The sequence below is a fragment of the Jaculus jaculus genome, chromosome 5 (genome assembly GCF_020740685.1).
Source record: "Jaculus jaculus isolate mJacJac1 chromosome 5, mJacJac1.mat.Y.cur, whole genome shotgun sequence".
Classification (NCBI taxonomy): domain Eukaryota; kingdom Metazoa; phylum Chordata; class Mammalia; order Rodentia; family Dipodidae; genus Jaculus; species Jaculus jaculus.
The window spans coordinates 5639576-5658397 of NC_059106.1; the positions used below are offsets into that span (position 1 = coordinate 5639576).

Genomic DNA, 18822 nt, shown 5'->3' on the forward strand with positions numbered 1-18822 from the left:
TCAAATAAATAAATGAAATATTTTTGTAAAGTTTAAAAAAGAAAAAGTCTAAGTAATAAGACTGAAAATATTGCACATACTTTTGTTTCCTGAAATCTGGACAATGAGCCCACTCAATTGAGATAAATGATTAAGTTACTACTGCATTACACAATGTAAGCTACTATACTCTGGTGAGCATGCAATGCAGTGTAAGCATCTAACAGCAACTCCATTACTTTTAAAAAAAATATTTTTATTATATTTTTATGAGAGAGAGAGACAGACAGACCTGACACACCAGGGCCTCCAGCCACTGAAATCCAACTCCAGACACATGTGCCATCTGGTGTGCATGTGCAACCCTGCACGCTTTTGTCACTTTGTGCATCTGGCTTACATGGGACTTGGAGAGTCAAGCATGATTCCTTAGGCTTCACAGGCAAGCACTTCAACCACTAAGCCATCTCTACAGTCACATAAAAATATCTTACTGGCCAGGTGTGGTGTTGCAAGCCTTTAATCCCAGCACTCGGGAGGCAGAGGTAGGAGTATTGCCGTGAGTTTGAGGCCACCCTGAGATTACACAGTAAGTTCCAGGTCAGCCTGAGCTACAGTGAAATCCTACCTCGAAAAACTGAAGGAAAAAAAAAAAATTACTGCTATAAAGCTGAAGCATTTGTTAAAAGGTTATAGACTCTTATCTTCCCATGTTAATTAAAAAAAAAAAAATATGGGCTGGGAAGATGGTCCAGGTGGTAAACTGCTTGTCTTGCAAGCATGAGAACCTGAATTTGATTTCCAGAACCCACATAAAAATGTTGGGTGCTTCTCTAAACTAATAATGGTTATCCCAGTGAACCTGTGCTCACTTCACTCTCTGCTGGAGTTTCTGCTTCTCTTTTTCAGATGGAAGCAGGACCTAAGGAGATAAGAACCCACTGTACTTCGCCACAGCCCCAGCCGAAACTATAGAGGAACTGTAGAAATGAGCAAGAATGCTGCTTTCTCGGTGCACCTGGTGTCAACATAAGGGTGAAGGAGGTAAAACACTGAGGACACTCAACAACTACCAAACCAGAGATCCAGAGGCTCCTAAGAGCTCATCACTGAAATATACTTAAAATGAACCCAACATGGCTCAGGGAATTTTGTGGAAGAGTGGGTGGAAAGACTGGAAGAGCCACAAGTTGGGACATTATGCACTGAGACATTACCTCTTCCCCCATAACTGACAGCTGCCCCACAATGCCTGACCTACAATCCCCTTGGAGATGAACTGTATCCCCAATGAGGAGGGCCCTTTGGAAAAGGGGAAAGGGATGAAGGAAAGGATGGTACCAACATATGCTGCTTACATACTAAGTATGTCCACAGCTAATTTTAAAAAATGCTAGGTGTGGTGATGAATGCTTGTAATTCCACTGTTAGGAGGCAGAGAAAGGAGGACCCTTGCAGCTTGCTGGGGAACCAATTTAGCCTAACTGGTAAGCTCCTGGCTAATGAGAAAGCCTGTCTTAAAAACGAAGGAAGGGAGGGAGGGGAAGGAAGAAAGGGAAAGAAGGAAGGGGAGGAAGGGAGGAGGGGAGGGGAGAAAATGGAAGGAGGGAGGGAGGGAGGGAGGGAAGAAGAACAAGATGGGGAGTGGTGGCTCACACCTTTAATCCCAGGCAGAAGTAGGAGGATCACTCACTATGACTTTGAAGCCACCCTAAGACTAAGACTACATAGTAAATTCCAGGTCAGCCTGGGCTAGAGACCCTACCTTGGTTAACAAAAAGGTGGGGAGAGAGGGGTGTACTTACGGGAATGGTATTGTATATACGCAAGAGGATGAATAGATTACTGCCAGTGAAATGGCCTAAGTGAGGTAAGGAGAAGAGATTGAGTAAAAGAAGGATAGGAGGGTGGTTAATCAAATTTCAGTATATTATGAATAAGCCATATCTGATAACCTACTTTATTGGATAATGGCAAACCCAGAGGCCATAGATTGTTACTAGAAAAATTTCAGTGCCAGGGATGGGATACCTTCCAGTAGTTTTAGCCAGAGAGGTCCCTGATGTCTCCAAACATTATAGGCCATTGCCTAGGCTTTTGGTTTCCCACCAGGAATAGATGATAAGACCCTATTGTTGAATATTCCACATGCCTGGGCTGCAAGGTCACCAAGAAATCAAACTGGGGCTGAGCTGAAAACCTCCTCCCTGCAAACCAGCTGACAGAAAACTTAAAAAGCTACACTGCATGTAGCCCTATAAGAGATTGAAGCCATCAGTGGTGAAAACAGTGGACATTGCAAGCCTCAAGTTTGGCCAGCCAGGCCAAATGAGCCAACGGGTGGATTAGTGCCATGTCTGTTATGGGGAAAACCAACTGCTCTCTAATTAGATCAGAGGCTCACTCTATGGAAGGGAATACATGCCTGGTACTGAAAACCTAATCAAAAGCCTATGGTGGGAGAGGTCATGAGCCTTAGGAGTGTAACACCTGCTCATTAAAAAGCAGGAAAGAAAACCAGGCATGGTGGCACACACTTTTAATCCCAGCACTCAGGAGGCAGAGGTAGGAGGAGCGGTGTGAATTCGAGACCACCCTGAGAATAGAGTGAATTCCAGGTCAGCCTGGGCTAGAATGAGATCCTAAGTCAAAAAAACAACAGAGAGGGAAGAGGAGGGAGGGAAGGATGGAGGGAGGAAGGAAAGAAAAAAAAAAACAAACAAACAAGGTAGTTGGTACCAGAGAGCCTCAGGTTATCCTACACACATGTGTGTACACACATGCATAGAAAATCTGAATATCAATCCTATGATTACAAAACAAATGTATTCATTCATTTGTGGATAAGAAATATATAAAGCAATATAAAAACTGATGGGTGTTTCCAAGTTTTTAAAACTACTCTTTTTTCACTGAAGGAAGATATGAGATTGGAGAAGAGGTCAGACACCCCTCCAGCACACACAAACATGCACAAACCCCACCTCAGGTGCCAGATCACACTGATCCTTACCCAAATATCTTCAAATAAAATGAAAAACAACATTCAACTTTGTCTTACTTGGTCCATGCTTTCTGGAATGAATTCTCCTTCACTGTTGATGCTAGTGAATGACCCATTCCGGGCAACCTGGTGTAGTTCATCTGGAATGTATCCTGGGGGAGGGGAACTTCTATCTCTATGAGTGGGACCTCAGGAGAAAAATTACACAATTTTATCAATGTCAATAAAGAAATTAATTTTATTAAGCTGGGTATATTTATAAACTATATTAAAATAACTTTGGCAAATCAAATTCAGTGTTAATAATAATTTTATCTATACATTCAACTTCAAATGTTTTTACAGCCTTCCTAAACACCCATTCTACAAGATTTTTAACCTCTTCTAATCCTAATTTATACTCATTGTGCTTATCTTTTTTAAAAAAATGTATTTTATTTATTTATTTACTTAAGAAAGAGATGGAGAGTATGGGTGCATCAGGGCTTCTAGCCACTGCAAACAAACTCCAGATGCATGCACTCCTTTATGCATCTGGCTTATGTGGGTCCTGGAGAGTCGAACTGGGATCCTTTGGCTTTGCAGGCACATGCTTTAACTGCTAAGCCGTCTCTCCAGCCCTCACTATGCTTTTCTGACTGCTGACAACTGCATCATGGACTGATAATACACTAAAGCCTCTTCAATCAGTTCCAATGCTTATGAACAGTGATAACTTACACATATTGGCTTATAACATCATTTGTGGCTGGCATCATGATGTAATAAAGAATAGGGCTCTGTAGTCAGGGCTCAGTTTAAATCCCAGTTCAAACTACTTACCACCTGAATGCCTTTGGCAGTTAACCAATCATCATGAACCTCTTCTCCCACCTGAGAATATGGGATCAAACACCTTTCTATAAAGATGCTGTGGTGCACTTCTCTTCATGTTCATACCCATATACTAATGCTACTCTCACTTTTGGATAGAGAAGCTTCTCTTTTCAGATGGCAATGACCTTGGGATGACTCAGAAGGCACCATGGTGGTGAGAAGTGACAGAGGAGTGCTCAGCACTGAAATATCTCTATCACATTTTCCACGGCTCAGGGTCCATTGTGGAAGAGGTGGTAGAAAGAATGCAAGAGCCAAAGGAAGGGTAGGATTCCTTACAACGTGATCCTCCAGATACAAAATGGCCTGGCTATCCATGACCTCACAGGGCCTGATACTACCTACACAAGACCATCATAATAGGAGGAAAAGATCATGACATCAAAATAAAAGAAACACTGATTAAGAGGGGGCAGGGATATGATGGAGAGTGGAGTTTCAAAGGGGGAAGTGAGGATAGGGATGGAATTACCATAGGATATTGTTTACAATTATGGAAGCTGTCAAAAAAAAAAAAAAAAAAAAAAAGATCTAACCAGGCGTGGTGGTGCACGCCTTTATATCCCAGCACTTGGGAGGCAGAGGTAGGAGGATCGCCATGAGTTTGAGGCCACCCTGAGACTCCATAGTGAATTCCAGGTCAGCCTGGGCTAGAGTGAAACCTTACCTCGAAAAACCAAAAAAAAAAAAGATGCTGTGGTGGTAAAACCATTCACCATGAACATATACTATGTTCATCGGATTCCGTGACCTTTTTTTTTTGGTTTTTCAAGGTAGGGTCTCACTGTAGCCCAGGCTCACCTGGAATTTACTATGGAGTCTCAGGCTGTCCTCGAACTCAAGATGATCCTCCTACCTCTACCTCCTGAACACTGGGATTAAAGGCGTGCACCACCACACCCGGCTAATTCCATGACATTGTTTTCTATTCCTTTTCTTCAGTATTTAGAACCCTAAAGTGAAATTACTTCTTAGTCATTTACCTCTACTATGAGATTTTACATTTAGAGCTCTGGAGCTTATTTAGGATACTCGAATGGGCTCTATGTCAACTTAAATTCTTAAAATTTAAATTTCCTCATAATTTAAAAAAAAAGGAAGGGTGTAACTATGGCTAGGCAGTTAAGGTACTTGTTCATAAGGCCTGACAACCTGAGTTCAATTTCCTAGTACCCTCATAAAGCCAGAGGGACAGTGGTACATGCATTTGGAGTTTGTAGTGGCTGGAGGCCCTGGTAGGAGGAACACTGTGAATTCGGGGCAAGCCTGAGACTAATTCCAGGTCAGTGCAGGCTAGGGCAAGATCCTTCCTTGGAAAAAATAACAGTAAAGTCTGATATTTACTTTATTAGTCACAACTCTTTTCTCCCCTTTTTGCATATTCATATGTGCAGTGAATGAATGTGTTGGTGCAGGTGCACATGCCCAGGCGTGAACATCTGACGGCCAAAGGAAAAGGCCAAGTGTGCCTCTTCGTAATTCCTGTGTGTTTTCCTGAGATTGAGACTCTCACTGATTCTCAAATTTGCCATTTTGAGAGCCCCCAAAATGATTCTCCAGTCTCTGCTCCTGCCCTCAGCTGTTTACATGGGTGCTAGGGAACTGAACTCAAGCAGTCTCAGGGTCTCATGTTTAAACAAAAAGCATTCTTACCCTCTGACCTATCTCTTTAGTCCCTACTTGTCACAATTCTCATGAGACAATAATCTGCTTTATTTATTGATTAATTGATTTTGGTTTTTCAAGGTAGGGTCTCTCTCTGGTCCAGGCTGACCTGAAATTAACTATGTAGTCTCAGGGCGGCCTCCAACTCATGGAGATCCATCTACCTCGGCCTCCGGAGTGCTGGGATTAAAGGCATGCACCATCACGCCCGGCTTTGCTTTATTTTTACCTGGTTCTCTGAAAAGATTTTACTAAAGTTATTCTCTTCCTATAATTTTTTTTTTTATGATAGAATATAGGTACACCAGGGCCTCCAGCCTCTACAATCAACCTCCAGACACATGTGCCACCTTGTGCCCATGTATGACCTTACACGCTTGCATCACCTTGTACACCTGGCTCACGTGGAACCTGGAGAGTCAAACATGGGTCCTAAGGCTTTGCAGGCAAGCCCCTTAACTGCTAAGCCATCTCTCCAGCCCTCTTCTTGTAATTTTAATTTAATTTAAAGCAAAAAATCTTTAGCTTTTATATATGCTACTACTTTTTAGATAGGAAGAAAGTGAAAAATGACTAAGAGATGCACAGATTTCATCACTGACAAGTCTAGAAAAGGACTGGGGTTGGACTTTGAGTTGACTTTCTTAGGGCTCTGTAAAAACTACAGCCACAATGATCATAAGGTCCCTGATATTTTTATCTTTTCTGTATACCCTTACTAATAAAAGATCAAGAGATTCGACTACTGAGACAGGGAAGAAAGAAGGATGTGAAAATTTCTTTCTTCAACCATTACACTCTTTTCTTAATTCACAGTTCAACAAGCTTGTTAACACACTCAAGGTAATTCTATACAATATCTACTTTTTTCTTATCCTAGTAACAAACTCAAACAAGAATTGTTCATTGGTTAATATTGAGGTATTCAGCACAGTTTTAATGCAAATGAATTAAAAAGGTCAGTTTAAGTAGTGCTTTTAACTTTTTCTGTCTAATGAAACTGACATGAATTGACTGTTATTATTTTATAATGATAGGGTCTGTAAAGGAGGGGATGTAATGTTAATAGTCATTGTACTGGTCTTATGTTGTGAGTCAGAATTTGAATTCAACTATTTCAAATGTTTACCTCAGTTATAACTGAGGCCATTTTTATTTTGTGTCTCGTTTCTGTTGCCCTCATTTCTAGTACTCTGAAACAAAAAGTAGGATTTATGAAAGACAAGGAACTTTCAAAAAATGGTCATAAAATAACTTCTGCTGGGAACCAAAGAAGAAGAACAATTGTTTTGGTTACTTCTCATAGTAGGATCTCGTCTATTAACTTTTATTTTTTGTAAGTGAAGAGAAAACGAGCAGGCCAGGGCCTCTACCTTCATGCAATCCAACTCCAGATGCATATGCCACTTGGTGCATGTGTGTCACCTTGTGCATCTGGCTTATGTGGGTTCTGGGAAGCCATACTTGAGTCCTTAAGCTTTGCAGGCAAGTGCCTTCACTGCTAAGCCATCTCTCCAGCCCTGGTCTATAAATTTTAATGTCCTAAAATTACTTAATGTCTCCTCTCCATTCTATTTGTAGAATTAAAATTGCTTCAAGTGGGGCACGGTGGCACAAACTTTAATCCCAGCACTTGGGAGGTAGAGGTAGGCGGATTACTATGAGTTTGAGGCCAGCCTGAAACTTCATAGTGAATTCCAGGTCAGCCTGGGTACAGTGAGATCCTACTTTGGCAGTTGGGGTGGAAGGATGAACTGCTCTAAGGTTGACTTTGAACTTCTTAAACAGTAAGATACTCAGTGTTTATGCAAAGAATTTAAACTTAGTAATACTAATCCTACAATATGTGAAATTAATTTCCCAGGGACATAGGATACCACAAAGTAGTTAGCTAAGAAACATTATAGAGCACAAGGAGCCAGGGTTCTACCTCAGGGACATGCTATATTAAAAGATAAAGGAAGAAATAAAGAAGTCATCTATTTCATATTTTAGATGTAAGCTTTCTCACCTACTACTGACAGCTGTTTTTTCCCCTCTGCTCCAAATACTGTATTATCCAAATCTTCTAATGATGGCAATGGTTCTAAATTAGTAGCCTACAAAAGAAAAAGACAATTAATTCTATTCTTCCTATTCAGGGCTTTAAAAAAAACTCCTTGCCTTTACAAGAAACAACCTATTTATTCTAAAGTGTTACTGGGCCTTATCAAATCTACTCTTAGAAATCTTAATCCTGCCAGAAGCAGGGTCACACTTCTATCTTCTCAGCTTCTTAGAAGATTAATGCAGGAGGAGAACCACATGAGCCCAGGAATAAAGTAAAATAAAGACATTTTAATCCTAATGTAACTCCTCCCAAATTTCCAGTCTCTATTTTTGTATGTATAAAGATATTCTTATTTATAATTATGGCAATGTGGTTTTAAGGAGAAAGAATATTAAGCTGTAGCAAATATAAATACAGGGATGGAAAGATGGCTCAGTGATTAAGGCATTTGCCTGCAAAGCCTAACAACCTGAGTCTGATTCCCTGGTTCCCAAATTAACCCAGATGCACAAAGTGCCAGATGCATCTGGAATCTGCTTGCAGAAGCAGGAGGCCCTGATGGGCTCGTTCTGTCTGTCTGTCTCTCCTCCCTCCCTCCCTCCCTCCCTCCCTCCCTCCCTCCCTCCCTCCCTCCCTCCCTCCCTCCCTCCCCCCCCTCTCTCTCTCTCTTTCTCTCTGCTTACAAATAAATTTAAAAAAAATAAGAATATAAATATACACCCAACTATAATGAAAATACATGAATGACTATAGAATATATCTGGTTCAAACACTGACTTTTACAAGGCGAGTCTTATAGCTCTTAAGAACACAAAGCCCAATCCTTACCGGTGTACTTCCATTTATGACAAGTAGTATCTTGAGGCTCTTCATGTGAATACTACGGTCCAGCAGCTCCACAGCTTTGTCCAAGTCATCCTGGGTAGTTAATGGAATCACCAACTAGACAAAAAGAAAACGAGGATTCATGCAAGTTCTCACCAAGTCAAGTTCTTCCATGATCTCTATATTACTAGAGAATTACAAATCTCAAAAGATTTTGTTAGCTGGGCATGGTGACGCATGCCTTTAATCCCAGCACTCGAGAGGCAAAGGCAGGAGGATCACCATGAGTTCAAGGCCACCCTGAGACTACATAGTGAATTGTAGGTCAGCCTGGGCTAGAGCGAGACCCTACCAAAAAAAAAAAAAAAGAAAAAGATTTTGTTCTTTATTACTAACATGGAAGTCTTCAGAGTGGTAATACATATCTACACATGATTTCCCTATCCTGGGTTCTCTGGCTTTGCAGACAAGTGCCTTAACCACTAAGGCATCTCCCCAGCCCTAAAAATTAATTTTCTATAGTATTTTCATAATACTATTAAATTTAAGATAGAGTATATTCACCCCAACACAGCACAAAAGAATATACACAAAAACGTTATGTCAAGCCAGGCAGGGTGGCACACGCCTTAACCAGCACTTGAGAGGCAGAGGTAGGAGGATCACCATGAGTTCCAGGCCACCCTGAGACTACATAGTGAATTCCAGGTCAGCCTGGACTAGAGTGAAACCCTACCTCAAAAAAAACAAAAAAGAAAAGAAAACAGTTAAGGTACTACTTTTCATCCGTATAAACAAAACTTAGCTCCTTTTCTAGCAGTAACCACAGATTTACTCTCTCATCTGGTGTGTTTATCAATCACTGGTGACAGCTACATGGAAAGGTACCACTAACAACACACCCGCTACAGTTCACCTGGCATTCGTCTCTGGTCTTGGTGACCTGATTACTGTAAGAGTCAGTTAACCTGTAGGAAATCTTGAATGTGCAATCTGCTTTCAGTAGTCCTCTCAAATATAAGTGTTAAAAGGGACAAAACAAAGCCTGATGACCCAGGTTCAATTCACCAATACCCACATAAAGCCAGATGCACATAGTGCTGCAAGGGTCTGGAGTTCACTTACAGTGGCAAGAGGCCTTGGTATGCCCATCCCCCATCTCTCTCCTTGCAAATAAATAAAAAAACTATTTTTTTTAGAGCTGGAAGGATAGCTTAGCAGTTAAGGGGTTTGCCTGCAAAGCCAAAGGACACAGATTCGATTCCCCATATGTGTCTGGAGCTCGTTTGCAGTGGATGGAGGCCCTGGTGTGCCCTTTCTCTTTCTCTCTCTCTCTCTCTCTCTCTCTCTGTCTCTGTCTCTGTCTCTGTCTCTCCCTTTTTCTCTGTCAAATAAATAATTAAATATTTAATAAAAAAATTAATTTTAGGTTTTTTTATAACCAGAACCATAAGAATAATTATAATAAAAGGTGTCATCAGCCTCCCAGTATAAAACTGCAGCCTTTGGAGATGACCTAAAACATCACATTCCAGGGCCCAGAGCTGCCTTGTGCAGAGGGGAGGCTGGTGGGGGGGCCTCATAAAAGAACACACAAAAAGCAACTTAGACAGGAAAGTACCAGTATATTTTGTATGTATTTTTATTTGCTCCAGGTGGGGATTTTAGTCTCACTCCCTAATTTTAGTTTTTTAAAGTCATCTTTTCAGCCTAAGAAGACTCTGCTAATAATAATATATTTCATTTCACTGGAAGAGGGACAGAGTAAAAGTGAACATATGCCACACATGTTAACCAGCTCTATTGTGCAAACAAAGCATATGAAACATTTACACGTAAGGTCCTCTGTACTATAAACCCCTCTGAGAAAAGAACCCCCACTCCTGAAGGGTGCAGCAAAAACCAGGCCCACAGAGTAAGCACTAGATTGCACCCCAATTAACATACACACTCTCTGTGGAGATCTTTATGAAGAAATCTTGTTTCAAGGAAGGTGGGCCAGGTATGATAACACACACCTTTGATCCCAGTCCTTGGGAGGCAGAGGTAGGAGGATCGAGGATCACTGTGAGTTCAAAGTCAGCCTGGGACCAAAAAGTGAGTTCTAGGTCAGGCTGGGTTACAGTGAGACTCTACGGGGGGGGGGGGGGTATGGAAGCAAGAAGATTGCCACAAGTTTAAGGCCATCCTAGGTTACATAATGAGTATCAGGCCAGCCAGGGCTACATGGCGAGGCCCCATCTTCAAAACAGATAAATAATAATAATAAAGAAAAGCTGCTAAATACGTATGTAAGCCAGGCATGATTTAAATTCCACATATATTCTACTTACATTTACTTAAAACTCCTAACTTCTATTTGTAGCTAATTTATTACAAGTTATCCTCTAACTTGTTTCCTTTTTACTCTATGAGGTTTTCTATAAAAGAAAAATTAACTTTGACAGAATGAGTAAGCCTTAACTATCAATCCATTTAGTTAAATACCTTTCAGTTCATTATCACTTACATACCATATTAAAACATTTTGCTCTTTCCTATCTTCACTATTCTACTTGCTACAGTTCTGATGTAACCCCTCCCAATTCTTCCAGATCTACTTACTATAAACTGTAAAATGAAGAAAGCCACAAACAAGTCCCTGCCCTTCTAACTTCTACTAAATAAACCACAGAATATCTTTCTGGATGGTAAGTTTATTTCAATCTCCTTCATAAAACCTTTTTCTCTCTTATTTTTGGTAAATTAATTATATATAAATAAATCCTTCCTAGAAAGGATATTAAAATTGAGTGTAAGAACTTAAAGAATTTTTATTTTTATGCATTTATTTATTTGAGAGAGAGAGAGAAGGAGAAGAGGAGGCAGATAGAGAGAGAATGGGTGTGTCAGGGCCTCTAGCCACTTCAGACTAACTCCAGATGCATGTACCACCCTGTGCATTTGACTTACATGGATCCTGGAGAATTGAACCTGGGCCCATTGCATTTGCAGGCAAGTGCCTTAACAACTAAGCCATCTCTTCAGCCCAAGATTTTCAATTTTTTTAAACTTATTTTTATTTATCACTTATTTATTTATTTACTTACTTTGTTTTTTTTGAGGTAGGGTCTCACTCTAGCTCAAGCTGACCTAGAATTTACTATGTAGTCAAGTCTCAGGATGGCCTCAAACTCATGGTAATCCTCCTACCTCTGCCTCCCAAGTGCTGGGATTAAAGGCATGTGCCACCATGGCCAGCTTTTTAAATTTTTTTTATTTTCGAGGTAGGGTCTCACTCTAGCCCAGGCTGACCTGAAATTCACTATGTAGTCTCAGGGTGGCCTCAAACTCACAGTGATCCTCCTACCTCTGCCTCCCAAGTGCTGGGATTAAAAGCGTGCGCCACCACGCCCGGCCCGGCCTTCAATTTTTATAAAATGGAAAATTACTGACACTACAGGATCAGTCCTCAAATTCCAGCTTCCCTCCTCCAAAAATCATAAAAAAGAAAAAGAACTAGTAATTCTAGGATTTAGAACAGGTACATGCACAAATGTACCTGTGGTCAAACTAACCTCATTTTTCTTGACAGACCTACAAGACAACACTGTAGTTTTATTTTGGACAGAGTCTCACTCTGTAGTCCAGGCTGGCCTTGAGCTCAAGTTCCTCTCCTGCTTAAGCCTCCAAAACGCTGAGATCATAGAACTGAGCCACCATTCCCAGTGATAATACGGTAGTCTTTTTATTTTTTTTGCGTGTGTGTATATGTTCGCATGTGTATGGGCACACGTTTGGGGGTGAGCATGCACATGTATGTGTGCATGTGGAGACCTCCATTGCATTTTATTGAAACAAGGTCTTTCACTGAATCTGGAGCACACCAACTCTGCCAGACCAGATGGCCAGCAAGCCCCAGAAATCTGTGTGCCACAGCTTTCCCAGTGCTGGGATTACAGGAACATACCATCACACCAGTCTTTTACAGAGGTACTGTGGATCTGACCATGGGTCCTCATGCTTAAGCAGCAAGCACTTTACCACCTAATCCATCTCCTTAGCCCAACACTGTAGTTTTTTGTTTGCTTGTTTGTTTTTTGGTTTTTCGAGGTTTCACTCTAGCTCAGGTTGACCTGGAATTTACTATGTAATCTCAGAGTGGCCTTGAACACTGTACTTTTAAAAAATCTTGGCATTGCAAAATTTTAAAAGATGGGATGGTCAAAGTGTCTTGATTACTTTAGAATCATACTATGTGATAAAGATTCAAGGTCAAGTTGTTTTGTATATAAAAGTGTTCTAGGAAACAGTGGTAAAGGAGTGAGAAGGATGAAGAATGAAGGGAAAGAAGCCCAAAAAAGGAATATTATACAACAAGCTACCACTTTAAGCTAGCTGAGTTTATCAATCCCTCTAAGCACTTGGGTCTCTGGGGCCATACCTCTAGAAAATCCTGGAAATCCCAGAGCCTGGCAACTGAAAGTCTGGTAGGAAATATATAAATAAAGTGCTAAGATAGGACTAGTCAAGATGTCCTAATAAGTAAATGAAAATCCAAATATTAGTTGGGTGTGGTGGCATATGCCTTTAATCCCAGCACTTGGGAGGCAGAGGTAAGTGGATCAACATGAGTTCAAGGCCACCCTGAGACTACGTAGTGAATTCCAAGTCAGCCTGAGCTAGTGAGACCCTACCTTGGAAAATATATCCAAATATTAGCCAGGCATGATGGTGTGCACACCTTTAATCCTAGCATTTGGGAGGCTAAGGTAGGAGGATCACTGTGCGTTGAGGCCAGCCTGAGACTACACAGTGAATTCCAGGTAAGCCCAGACTGAAGCAAGACCCTATCTCAAAATAAAAAAAAATAATAATTAAAAAAAAAACACCACAAGCAGGGTGTGGTGGCACACGCCTTTAATCCTAGCTCTCCAGAGGCAGAGGTAGGAGGATCACCATGAATTCAATGCCACCCTGAGACTACATAGTGAATTCCAGGTCAGCCTGAGCTAGAGTGAGACCCTACCTTGAAGAAAAAAAAAAAAATCCAAAAATTATTTGAAAAATAAAATTTGAAGATATTAATGTGGCACGGTACCCATCACTTTGCTTAGAGACACTGTCAGGTTCTTAAATCTAACATTGTTTAGGACATAAAGTCTGTCAAAATATTTCTATCTGGGGTCTAAGCAGGTTCTATGGATAGGCACTGCTTGCTTGATACACTGGCATTTAATTTGGCTTTAAATTAACTCATTTGAAATCAGGTGTTCAAATGTTTTATCTGCACAATGCCAAGCACTTTAACATTTTTTTTTAAGTAAACAAATGAGAATTACTGAAAAAAACAAAAAAGCCCAGAGTATTGGGGCAAGTATGCTTAGGATTTTGGCCAGGATCCAAAGAAGAGATAGAAAGGAAAAAAGTGAGACCTAGTTAGAATTCAGAGAAGTGGGCAGGCTTAAGTGAAATTCTGCAAACAACTGCCACATGTTTTCTTACATGAAATTTTACTATGTTTTCACTGTCATTCCACCTCCATCAGCCCCTTTTCTATTCCTGAGACCTCCACGTCTTTTCTGTCTTAGGGTCTCAGTTCTCTCTACGTTCAAGGTGCTCTGTCTTCCAGCAATGTTCCTCTCCTGACACTCTGTAAGGCCAGCTTCTCACCCTGAAATTTTGGCATCAGGGTCAGCATCACCTGCTCCCTAGTTCTTCCTAAACATTACAAGCAGAACACTTACTGTCCCCTTTCCTTTATCCATTACCACACACTGTATGCTTTGCCTTCAAGGAACTCTATGTATTTCAAGAACTTATTTACTGTCTGCTTCTTCTACAAACCTAGCATGCCTACCCCATGAGAAGCTATAACTCATAAATCATAATATTAAGCCCGAAAAAGTATATTTTAAAAATAAAAAAAATTAAATTGGGGAAAGCCTGGAGAAGATTCAGCAAGTAAAGGCACTTGCTTGCAAAGCCTGATGGTCTGGGTTTGATTTCCCCAGGACCCATGCAAAGCCAAATAAACAAAGTGACACATAGGTTTGGAGATTGTTTACAGTGGTAAGAGGCCCTGGCATGCCCATACTCATTCATTCATATTCTATCTCTTTGCAAATCAATAAAAACATTTTTAAAATAATAAATTGTCCTTGAAATTTCTAAGCTCTCACAAACTGTAATATGTAACATTAATATGTAATGAAGTTACAGAAGATTAACAGGGGTTTCTCAAGCACACAGAGCTCCTCAGTGAGCCCTCATAATCACGTAAACTTGAGAATCTAACACTAGCCAATAAGCACTACTAAAATGTCTAAAGTTCTACTGACTGTAGTCAAGTACAACATGAAAGGAAAATAAAAGTTAATCAGCAAACTTCCAAGTCCTGCCTCTTGTCCTCAGCGCAGTTTCTTACTATTTGTGCAACAGCAGCTGCTATCGTTTTCTACAAGGAGACAACCCCATTTTAATCAAGTTACAAGCTTACCTGTGGCATCTTATTCATTTGACACACCATATTCTTACTAATCACTAAATAAAAACGCAATGCTCCTAAGACAGTCTCTTATCTCAACACACCAACTTTCCAAATAAGGACAAGTACAAGTGACAGTGGGCGTGCTTACCTCGTTGTTGGTGTAATGTAGATCCATCGACTGTCCAAAGGCAGTTTTAGCCTTAGACCTCAGATCTTCTAGTGTAACTGGTCTAGTGAACTGAAGAATTCTAGATAGGCAGAATTTTAAAATATTTTATTGACTATGGCATAAACAATACACTTATTCTTCTTGTTAGATACAATGAAGTAAAGTTGTGTGTGTATATGTATGTATGTATATGTGTATGTGTGTATATGTATATATATATGTATATGTATATGTATATTCATTTACTTATTACAGCTTATTTTTTATTAAGTATACAAAATTTTCATTTCAAAATTCAAAATCTCTGGTTTATTCTGTTTTAAAACTTTTAAAAAGGCTGGGCATAGTGGCACACACCTTTAATCCTAGCACTTGGAAGGCAGAGATGGAAGGATCACCAAGAGTTTGAGGCCATCATAAGACCACATAGTGAATTCCAGGTCAGATTCGGCTACCTCAAACCTCCTTCCCACCACCACCAAAAAAAAAAAAAAGAAACAAAGAAAATTCTCACACTGCTCTGCGTTTTTAGTTTGCACTAAAAATGTCCTGCAAATATAAAAGACCAATGTAAAACATTTACTAAGGAAAGTGAATAAATCTAACAGTGATATAAGCACAACAAAATGTAACATAAGTTTTAAAAGAACAAAGTTTTGGGCTGAGGAGATGGCTTAGTGGTTAAGGTGCATCCTGTGAAGCCTAAGGACCCATGTGCAATTCTCCAGGTCCCACATAAGCCAGAGGCACAAGGTGGCACATGTGTCTGAAATGTGTTTGCAGTGGCTAAGAGGTCCTATAGCTTGACCATTCTCTCCCTCCCTCTCCTCCTCAAATAAAAATAAATTAATAAATTAAAAATTAAAAGAACAAAGTTATTCTCTGGAGATTCAAATTTTAACTCTGTATCCTTATCAATTTAATATTTTAAACAAGTATACCTCCAAGATTTTTTTTTTTTTTTTGAGGTAGGGTACATTCTAATCCAGGCTTACCTGAATTGCAGTCTCAGGCTGCTCTCAAACTCACAGTGATCCTCTTACCTCTGTCTCCCAAATGCTAGGATTAAAGGCATGCCACCACCACACCCAGCCTCCAAGATATTTTTAAAGTTATTAAAATGAAATTAAATTATTTTTTTTCTTCCTACATCTACATTTTCTTCCAGCCTGCACTCAAACTTCAGCTTGAGGAGTATCATGTTTGACTCTTAAGCTCCACATGAGAGGACCCACTTCTACTTGGCTCACTTTATGCCTCAGGGCCAGGCAGAGAAGTCCTCAATAGGCTTTGCAAGCAAGCACCTTTACAGCTGAGCCATTGCTCCAGCTCTGTAAGTTTAATTTTCTTGAATCTTAAGTCTAAGCATATGTCACACATTACCAAGAACTACTCCATTTTAAATTTGTAAACCACAAAACATCCTTCAAATCTGGAAAAAAAAAAATTTTTAAATAGCTTAATTAGAATACACATTTTTTCATTAAAAAACTTAACATGGAATGTTTCTGTGCTTACCTTTTTTCTCCTCTATGTTCAAATTTGACTCGGACATCATTCTAATAAGATAACAAATCAGGCATATAATCATTCAGAGGACAGATAAAATTCTAGAATTTCTAAATCATATTTTCTTAGTCACTCATTTAATACAGCAGACGGAAAAGGGACTTCATTTTGTGCAGTGCAATTCCAGCCAACTGATGGTTTCTTTTTTTTTTTGAAGTAGGGTCTCACTCTAACCCAGACTGACCTGGAATTCACTATGTGATCAAAGGTGGCCTCAAACTCACGTCGATCCTTCTACCTCTGCCTCTTGAATGCTGGGATTTAAGGGTGTGCGCCACCATGCCTGGCTGGTGCCTACCTTTTAAAAGCCAGAACAGCAGATTCATCTCTCTGTTTCCTGACTCCAGCTGTCTCGTGCTCCTGCCGCCATGCCTTTCCTGATATAATGGCCTATATTCTCAAACTTGAGCCAAAATAAATCTTTCCGTCCTTAGGTTGTCTTTGTCACAACAATGAAAAAAGTAACTAATACAAGGAGCAGATGGTTCTATGTTTCTGCTTTTCATGCTTTCTGTAACATCTTTTACAGGAATCAAAAAATCACACTCATTTGTAACCCAGAACAGCCTACTTTGGGAAAACGAAACAAACAGCTAGCTATCTTAAGTGTGTGATGCATAGACAAAATATTAGCAAGTATTATCACATAAAATAAAATTATACCTTTTGATAAATGCAAACTCTTGTGGGAAAAATATATTAAGTAGAATACATGATAAAGCCAAAGATCTTTAAAGTCCCCTATAAATCAGGATATCAGCTGGATGTGGTGTCACACATTTTTAATCCCAGCACTCAGGAGGCTGAAGTAGGAAGATATCACTGTGAGTTCAAGGCCACCCAGTGACTGCATAGTGAATGACAAATCAGCCTGGGCTAAAGTGAGACTCTACCTTGAAAATTTTAATTTAAATTTAAAAAGATCAGGGTATCAAAAGACATTCACAGAACATCAAAATATATCTATTAAAATATTACTGAAAAATACCTGCTTTTTTGGTGATGATGACTTTGCTTTTCTGGCTTCCTGTAAGGATAATACAGGCCTGCTGGCCTTATGAAGGACAGCCAAGTCCTGCATGATTGAGTTCAAGGCTTGCTGATCATCTAGGCATTTTTAAAAGAACACATAACACAAAGCTTTAATTTTAACATTTTTATCAGATACCAAGAAAAATTTATTATGGCATTTAATGTAACGATATATCAAGTAAATGCATCTGTGAAAGATTTTCTCTCTTGGTGGAACTAGAGATTGAACCCCAGGCCTAGCAAATATCCCAGCCCTGAAAATCCTGTTAATAAACAAAATAAATATAAATAATAACTACATAAATCTACATCAAAATTTTTGAAGCTTTTTATTGATAGCTTTCAAACATGTACATAAATGTGTTTTGATCATAATCCCTTCCCAAAAGCTTCTGAACCCCCTTCCCTGTTCCTCTTCCACAAAAACACTTCTTGAAAAAAAGTCTTCATAAAAAAGGTTTATCACAACACAGAGGAAAATTTTCTCTCACATCCTTTTTTTTTTTTTTCCTTCAAGGTAGGGTTTCACTTTAGCCCAGGCTGACCTGGAAATCACTATATAGTCTCAGGATGGCCATGAGTTCATGGTGATCCTCCTACCTCTGTCTGCCTCCCATGTGCTGGGATTAAAGGCATGAGCCACCACACCTGGCTCACCCTGTTCTTTTCAAAGTATTTCATTTAGTTATTAATTTATTGGAAAAAAAAAGAAGCCCATAGAGAGAATACACATGCCAGGGTCTGCAGCCACTGCAAAGGAACCCCAGACACGTGCGCTACCATCAGTACCTGGCTTATGTGGGTACTGGGAAATTGAAACTGGCAAGTGCCTTAACCACTAAACCATCTCTACAGGCCTCATCTTATTCGTTAATTATAATACAAAATTGCTTAGTTTGAACTCACCCATTATGGCAACCAGCTCAACAATTTGAAAGTTAGGAAACTGGTTCTCCCATTAGCATTCTTTGCCTAAAGAAGAAAAAGAAAACCACATTAATAATAAAAACAGAAGTAGCACCTACAGAAAGAACAAAATTTCAAAAATAACAGTAATGAGAAATACATATACCACAAATATTTCATACATTTGGAAGTGCTTTACAGTAGGAACTGCTCATATTGACACACACAAAAAATTCCAGATTCCCACAAGAAAAGCAGGTGTCTAGCACCAATCATGT

At 39.7% G+C, this 18822-nt stretch overlaps 1 protein-coding gene across 1 annotated transcript in view; it reads right to left on the reverse strand.

The window, feature by feature from the left end:
• The window catches only part of Map3k2 (mitogen-activated protein kinase kinase kinase 2), a 54662-nt gene extending 36052 nt beyond the window's left edge, over positions 1–18610 (reverse strand). The window contains exons 1-7 of the mRNA XM_045148884.1: positions 18545–18610; positions 17595–17713; positions 16556–16596; positions 15017–15116; positions 8403–8516; positions 7536–7623; positions 3041–3171 (exon numbers count right to left, since the gene is read on the reverse strand). Coding sequence (XP_045004819.1) covers positions 3041–3171; positions 7536–7623; positions 8403–8516; positions 15017–15116; positions 16556–16596; positions 17595–17713; positions 18545–18548 — 597 coding nt within the window. The 5' untranslated portion in view covers positions 18549–18610. The remainder of the gene's footprint in view (positions 1–3040; positions 3172–7535; positions 7624–8402; positions 8517–15016; positions 15117–16555; positions 16597–17594; positions 17714–18544) is intronic.
• Positions 18611–18822: the final 212 nt, after the last annotated feature.